The 8304-nt window shown below is 41.7% G+C and overlaps 1 protein-coding gene across 1 annotated transcript; it reads left to right on the top strand.

The window, feature by feature from the left end:
• Positions 1-190: 190 nt before the first annotated feature.
• Positions 191-8271, top strand: TEKT1 (tektin 1). The gene is made up of 8 exons (XM_010292271.1): positions 191-260; positions 3138-3381; positions 3764-3929; positions 4211-4339; positions 5421-5564; positions 6845-7067; positions 7661-7857; positions 8112-8271. Exons 2-8 carry the CDS (start codon positions 3192-3194, stop codon positions 8269-8271), a joined length of 1209 nt encoding a protein of 402 aa, XP_010290573.1. The 5' UTR covers positions 191-260; positions 3138-3191.
• Positions 8272-8304: the final 33 nt, after the last annotated feature.

The raw sequence follows: 8304 nt of genomic DNA, 5'->3' as shown, positions 1-8304 counted from the left end.
GGGCCGTGCCAGCCGTTCTCGCGGGAGGAGCGGCCCGGCGCAGCCGTTCCGCGCGGTGGTGGAGTCCGCTCTGCCTCGGGGTCATTTTCTCCCCTTGTAAATTGCTAGAGGTTTTCAGGAACTAAGCAGCCTTTTCAGTTACATTCCTTTCTAAATTGTCCTAATTGCTAAGTTGATTTTATCTCTGTTATTTGACGAACAGCGCACTGTTGTCCGCCTCAGGAAGTCTACAATGATTTAACACCTAAAAACCATCTGAGGTAAAAATATAACTTTCTTACGTCATATGATTCATATCGAAGCATCAGTTGTAAATTTCGTATTGACAGCTTAAAAGGAAATAATCTTTTATCGTAAGCTAACAACGAAGAACAGATTTTGAGTTGGTAACTACAAATTACTTTATGATGGTGCTGCTCACAGGTTGGGTCAGGACGTCATCAGATACTGGGTTTTCAGAACAAAACTGCATGAAGTCCCACGGCTATCACAATAATGCCTTGGAGGGCCCTCGCCTGGGGTTCCTCAGCTTTCAAAGTGACTGAGCACCTTTTCAGAAACATAAAAGACATTCATTGTTCTCAACCACGATTGAGATATCTCAGCATTTCAGTTTATTATGAACCATCCCTCTTTAATTTACTCATATTTATAGAAGCCTTGGAATGTTACTGAGAGTACAGATAATAAAATTTTGTGGAAGACAACTAATATGCGGCCTGATACATACTCTGTGACTCGCACTGGCCAAAGCAAACCCCTGTTCAAGCTAGCTTGTGAGTTCAGAGCTACTTAAGCCATTGGAAATCTTTCAGGTATTATGGAAATGGCTCCAGTTCCTGCTCCAGCTGTTCATGTGACAAAAATTACTGCTTTCAACTAACTTACTTTATGAGTTAGTTGTTTAACATTACGTTAAGAATCTGTTAAAAAAAATTAATCAGGGAAAAAAAATATATATCTAGACCAAGGTGGGCCAGAATGTACAAATCAAAGGACAGCCCATAGAAGCATTGGTCTCTTGTACAAATAGTTGCAGACTTCATGTGTGCAGTACCATATAAATTAATTTACAGGTCTGCCTCAGTAGTGGTCTATGTAACTGATTCTGATCAGTCATAATTTTGCTTTGCCTTGTGAATCAGGAACTTTCTGAGTGCTTATGACCACAGCTTTCCATCCTCCTGCATAAGTTAGCAGGAAAATTGTTCATTTTCCTTGCTTGCCTTGCACCCCATTCTCTGCTGCTTCTTGAATCTCTAGGTCCTTCTTTCAAGCTAATGGCTTTGTTCTAATGTCAACCACATATTCTGAAGCCTGTATTTTTCTTTGGCTAACTCTGAAATACCTGCTTTTTTCTATAAGGCAGTGTTTGTTCAGCTGAAACCCCTTTTTTGCTCCTCTGGAGTAGATGCAGATTTTGGTTTACACAGCAGCTGGCATGAGAGGCACTGTAAGTTACCAGTTTTAATGATCACTGAGAGAATTTAGCTACGGTTTGAAATTAAAGATTAGCAACTTTCTAGCTGCCACTGCACTGTATTTGCAGCCAGCAGTTGCATTTGCTTCTCACTTTTCTGTCTTGGACCAGCTCAACAACTTCTTTTGATTAATGCTATTTGCTTCTTTATCACTTTGCAATCTCTTTGAACCTTGTCTGGAACTCTGAGAAACCCTGCTCTGTTCTAAACTACATCAGGGCTATATGGAGGGGGCATAACTGTACCATCTGATGTTATGCTCTTTTGTCTCCTTCATTTCTTCTGTCTCCCAATCTCTTTTGTCCCAGGAAAGATTATAGTTGCCACAAACATGGAGCATACTGCTAAGGATATTTTATGACTGAGAATTTAGATATCTAGGTACTTAACATGCCTTTCATTTGCTTTCACAATCCTTATGTGTTTCTGTAATAAATTCATCAAAAATTACTGTCTGAAGCTGTGGAAACTATCTCAACTAATGTATAAAGAATACATTTTTATTTCCAGACAGATCTTAATTGGGAATGGGTAAAAGGAAGCACCACTGGCTTGTGTGTGCTGTGCTTCTTGCAACTGGTGCAAGAGCAGAAGGTTGCTAAGAGGTGGTGTTGCTGTTCCCATAGCAACCGACTTGTTTACCTTCTATGCTGTTCTGAGCCACCTCCTGGAATGTTTCATGGCATGTTTAAAAACAAACTATGTGCTGCTGCTGTGGAGATTGAGTCTGGAAGACAGCTGGGAGCAAACCCCCACCCAGTGAAGGGGAACTGAGGACGTGGCACTTTTAGCCAGGTTTTGACCTTGGGAGCAGTCCAAACTAGGAGCAGTATCAGTCAAGAGGTGTGTGAGGGATAAAGGGATTGTTTTAAGGGTACCTGTGCTGGAGTGTGGGCAAAGCTGTGTGTTGCTGAGAAGCAGCTGTATGCATTCGGGGTGAGGAGTTGGTTCCGGAACACTGGATAAGCATAATGCAAGAACAGGAAAATTGATAATCAAACTGCTGTGACTTTGCATATATTTGGGGCATTGGTTTCACCCTATATTAAAGCAGTGTTCCTAGTAAGCTTTGTTCTTTGGTTTGCTTTAGCCCTTCCTAGACTTTTCCATTTCCCCATTTACCCGCTCTATTTCCTCCTTCAGCTTTTCAGGTCCTGTTTTCTCTTTTTTTTTTTTTTCCCTAATGACCATTACATTTCTTTTTTACAACCTAGAGTTCATCCACCACTGCAGCCATATTCTTAAAAGGTGTTTACTTCTCCAACCTCTGGGAGACTATTTATTTGTTCGCTTTTTCTCAGTTTTCTGTGATTGTCCATTTAGGAATTCCATCCTTCCTCACAGGTCTCCTTTTCTTTCCCTTCTCTTCTCCCTCCTGTGACAGACAGTCCATCTTTTCCTTTCCATTCCACTTTCAAGACTGTTTCTCTCCTCCTATCTTCCATTCTCAAATTCTTCTGTTTCTTCATTCTCCCACTCCAAACTCTCTCCCCTGCACCTTAGCAAAACATTGGGGACCCTTGAGCAAGAAGTCTTTTCTTTTCATACCTGTGTCATCTTGCAGGTAAAAGGGGCAAGAATTTTTCTCACCCTCATGGACCTGTCTTCTCCCTTCTTTCTTCTGCAGCAAAATATAATGCTATTCCTGGTTTTCAGGTTCCACAGTCCAAGAAGTAACCCGCAGTGTATCCAGAAACTTTGCAAAAAACAATGGCCAGGCTATTGCAAGTTCCAACCAAGTTTCATCCCTCAGAATGGGACATTGCAAACAAGATGCAGAGTGCCAGTACAGAGTCTCAGAAATCCAGGTCAGAGCGCATGATAGCTGAGAGTCAGAGGCTGCTGGATGAAATAGAAAAGACAACTCAGAAAACCCAAAGTGATGTCAACAAGAAAATAGGTAATCCCATGTGTTCTGCAAGTGTCAGGATATGTTATTTGAGCTATATGATTAAGATGGACTTACTTAGAAAATTAGTTGATTGTGAATAGGAATATATGTCAATGACATACTTTTTGATCTCATAGAAAAATTGAAAATATTGTAAAAACTATTTTGAGGCAGATTCTTTATAACAAATAAATTACTGCTCCAAAACACACAGAAAGCTATTCCAATCAAACCTCCTGACACAGGATTGCAAAACTGTCTCCACACATCAGCCTGCAGCACTCCACTATGGAATAAGTTTGGTTTTAGCCATATCTAAGACCTGAGCCACAGTGCTCTGGCATATAACATGGGCTCATATTAATACCTGTTTGCAATTTTCATTCTGCAGAACAGAGACGGGAAGAAATAAAATTCTGGAAGCAAGAATTAGATAACAAACTTGAAGAAATTGTTCATGAGACAGAGGTACTGTTGACTTTGAAGACTAGGCTGGAGAAATCTTTGGAGAGCTGCAAAGAGCCACTCATCATTGCCCAGAAGTGTCTCCTGAACAGGTGAGGTGACTAAGAAGAAAAGCATTCAGGAAGAGAAAAAAAAATAGGTAATGAACCTTTAACAAGTAATAAAAAAGGCTGCAAACTAAGGGCCTGCCTCTCTTCGCAATAGAGTCACAGTCTGATTTAGGTATTATAATACTGGGGAACCAAGACTGTAAAGGAAAAACTTCCTGTGTGGCAAAGAAAAGCCTTCAATTTAGAAAGCTGCGCTTCATCATCTTCTGTTAGCTGCAGGCATTTGGACAATGTGGCTGATGGCTTTTCCTCTTTTTGTTTAGGCAGAGGCGAGCTGGGATTGACTTGGTGCATGATGAAGTGGAACAGGAACTGATGAAGGAAGTTGAAGTCGTCCAGGGGGTTACTGGTTTGCTTGGACGTACATTGGAACAAACCAATGAGCAAATCAGGTGCAGAGGCAAAGAGTGTAACTGAACACTGATTAGCTGAAAAGTAGGACAGCCATAATCCTGAGAAGTTGTAGGGTCAGGCTGAGCACAGGTCAAAAGTTACCTTCAGTGCTAAACAGTTACAGGAGGTTAGTCCTAATTCACAGAAATCACAGAAATCACAGAAACACTAGGTTGGAAAGGACCTTCAAGATCATCAAGTCCAACCATTAATCCAGCGCCACCATGTCCCCTAGACCATGTCCTGAAGCGCCACATCCACACGTTTCTTGAACACTTCCAGAGATTGCGACTCCCCCCCCTCCCTGGGCAGCCTGTTCCAATGCCTGACCACCCTCTCAGTGAAGAAATTTTTCCTAATATCCAATCTAAACCTCCCCTGGTGCAACTTGAAGCCGTTTCCTCTTGTCCTATCGCTAGTTACTTGGGAGAAGAGGCCAACACCCTCGTCGCCACAACCCCCTTTCAGGTAGTTGTATAGAGCGATAAGGTCTCCTCTCAGCCTCCTCTTCTCCAGACTAAACAACGCCAGTTCCCTCAGCCGCTCCTCATAAGACTTGTGCTCCAGACCCCTCACCAGCTTCGTTGCCCTTCTCCGGACACGCTCCAGCACCTCAATGTCCTTCCTGTAGTGAGGGGCCCAACACTGAACACAGTATTCAAGGTGCGGCCTCACCAGTGCCAAGTACAGGGGCACAATCACTTCCCTACTCCTGCTGGCCACACTATTCCTGATACAGGCCAGGACGCTGTTGGCCTTCTTAGCCACCTGGGCACACTGCCGGCTCATTCAATCAGTAATGGTGAGAAGTTCTGTTTGTTAGAACTCAAAGTACTTGCACATGATCCCTGGTCTTTTCATGATACAGTCCTTTGCCTTTAATTCCAACGGGAATTGTACCATCAATTTATATGGAGGCGGCTCCGTGCTCTAGATTTTGGGACTTTGCAATTAACAGTTTATACATGAAAAATCCCATAACAGCATTTGTATTACCTAATGCATGCATGCATGCATGCAGGTAGGGACTCCTGTGAGTGCCTACACTTTGGCTTAGAGTTTGGTTGTTTCTCCTCCTAGACTAAACCGTTCAGCAAAATACAACCTGGAAATGGATCTGAAGGACAAGTTCACAGCTTTGATGATTGATGATTACTGTGCTAGCTTGACAAACAACACTCCTGATATCAGATACACTAATAATGCAGTGAAAATAGAAGGAAAGTAAGTGCTTATTTAGTTCAATGAACGTATGATAATTATACAGCTAGTATGAGCTGTTCCAGTAATAGCAAGATGAAAGTAATTTTGGTAAAACAGACTGTATCTGTCCATCATCTGCCTGTTGTAGATTGTTTTTGATACTTCTGCCCATCACTTTAAGTATCTGTGTAATATGTCTATGAAATAAGCCACAATAATTATGTTCACAGTGAACTGCAGTTTACTAAAAGTTTTTAAGGCTTACAGTTAGCTAAGGAAAAATTTCACACACAGCTTAAACCCAGAACAGATTTACTAATCTAACTTCCTCTCGTCTCCCAGGGTGTCCTAGTGGCAAGAATACTGGACTGGGACACACGAGGTGTGGAGTCAGTTTCTAACTCGGTCATTAGTCTGTCAAATGCACCCCTTCTGTGTGGGTTAGTTAGCATGAATGGTTTAGATGGAGAAATAGCTACCACGGGAAAATGGGCTGAAAAGAAGAAACATACTGAGAAAGCAGTGTGTGTGAGACAGTCTCCCAAGGACACTATTGGCTCTGCAAGAACTGACAAACTTGGTACACCAAGAGCTGACAGCTCTTGCTGGTAGCACATTGGCATGCATCAACACCAGGTTGTACAACTCAGACCAGTTGGTGGTCAGACCAGGAATGGTGTTGGCTGCTATATGCAAATGGCAACTACAGCTTTATGTATCCACCTAATGAAACAAGGAACCCTCTGAGGAACCTCCCAAGCACCTACCTGCAAGCTACTGGCGCACAAGTATAACCCTCTACTGCTGGGGATACAGCTGGGGGTTGGCTTCCCAACTATTGCTCCAACCAGGTCCTCTAAGTGACTGCCTTATAGGTGGTGAACTGTGTGAGAGAGTAAGTGAATGTTTTGTGTGAATAGTTACCTGCAATTAATGGTAACAGCGGAATTATATGAGTAATAACAGCTTAATTAATGAAAAGTGTTCTAAGAAATACTGGTTATTGTTTCCCCCACAACAACTTAATCCTTTATCAGGGAAAGGAAAGTTATAACAAAGTTGTTCTGTGACTTTAGCAAATTCATTTCCATCCTACCCTTGTCTACTTCGCTCTGAAATGTTTGCAACAGAGAAGGTCTTTATTTTGTATCTGTAGAATTCCCAGCACAACTGCCACTCACTGGGACATGCAGTTAATAGTACTGCTTTGTTCTTGGTTTTGTGGAGTAATTATGGATTTATGAAGTCACAGGGGGCCTGATGCTGCCAGTTGATGACCTTTTATTTTGAATCTCTTTCAGTTTTGTTAGCCCTGAAAACTGGATAGATTTCTCAAACATAAATGTTGAAAAGGCTGACAAGCAGAGAAACAATTCTTTGGCACTAAGAGTGATGATTGATGGCATCCTCTCACAGACAGCAAATGACATGCGCAAGCAATGTGAGATGGTGAATGCTGCATTTAGAAATAGGGTGAAGGAAGTCAAGGATGCCAAGCACAAGCTAGAGACTCTCCTTGCAATGGTAAGTGGTAGGGGGACAGTCAAAAAAAAGGTGGAAACAATGGACTTCGGTTATGTACCGTTTTTCTCAATCCAGTGGCTTGAGCTACTTTGCTTTAAGAATTTTGGCAACCCACCACCAAAAGTCATCTTACGTTGTATTCTCTCAGCTCTGTGCGTACCACTATGGAGGTGAATTTCTGAAATCACTCAATGTAACTGTTGCTGTAGATATCAGTAAAGTCAGGATTTCCCTTGTGATTTTTAGTTACGTGGGGCTCCTATAGACTTTTCACGATTGTGATATAAGAGCCTGATAACTTGTAAAATCAGGGTCCATGTGCTCAAAATCTGATACATGAAAACTGAGTGTTAATGTTAAAAATTAATTGCTGAGCATAAATCTCCAGTTTCACTCAGAACAGTGTTGCCTACTTTCCAATGAAGGAATCATAACCCTGGCTGACCTTTGTAAAACATTCTTAGATGAAACAACATCCTAACACACTGAGTGTTACTGTGATTGTTACTACTATAACTATTAAAGATGATGTTGATGATTTCACCCATTGTAAGAGACAGCGTGCAGCACTTCCTTCTGTTGGATTTGTTAAGGTAATGGATGAGACTGCCTCACAGGAGAAGAACATTGCAGCCTTAAAGAAAGCAATTGCTGATAAAGAAGGACCTGTTAAAGTAGCTCAAACCCGCTTGGAAGCAAGAAGCCATCGCCCCAATGTGGAATTCTGTTATGACACAGTGCAATACAGGCTGATTAGTGAAGTTCAAGAGATTACAAAAAATATTCAAAGGCAAGTATAAATGATGAAAGAGGGGAAAATCTGTGGTATAGATTACTGGGTTAATTTAATGAGTTAAAGTTATTCTCCATGAAAGGTTGGGAATTGCTTTTCCCTAAAGGGCAGGACACTTTAAGGGAAGCTGCATGAATATTATCTCTCTGTGAATCCCCTTCCATCTTTTTTTTTCCTCAGAATTCTTATCCCATATGAAAAAAACCCTATCCATGTGTTTTCAATTAATGTTTGTGTATTTTCCCTGTTAGATTGAAGGACACACTGGCACAAGCTGAGACAGATCTGAAAGGTCTGAGCCGCCGACAGCTTTCCTTGGAAGAGGAGATCCAGGTCAAGGAGAATACATTGTACATTGATGAAGTGCTCTGCATGCAAATGAGAGAGTCTGTTTACATTAACAGCTTCTGAAGCTATCATACTGGGAGATTGTGTGTGCTCCAA

This window comes from Phaethon lepturus, unplaced genomic scaffold (genome assembly GCF_000687285.1).
Source record: "Phaethon lepturus isolate BGI_N335 unplaced genomic scaffold, ASM68728v1 scaffold20368, whole genome shotgun sequence".
Classification (NCBI taxonomy): Eukaryota; Metazoa; Chordata; class Aves; order Phaethontiformes; family Phaethontidae; genus Phaethon; species Phaethon lepturus.
The sequence above is the reverse complement of the archived record's forward strand: the minus strand, read 5'-3'. Positions and strand labels throughout refer to the sequence as shown.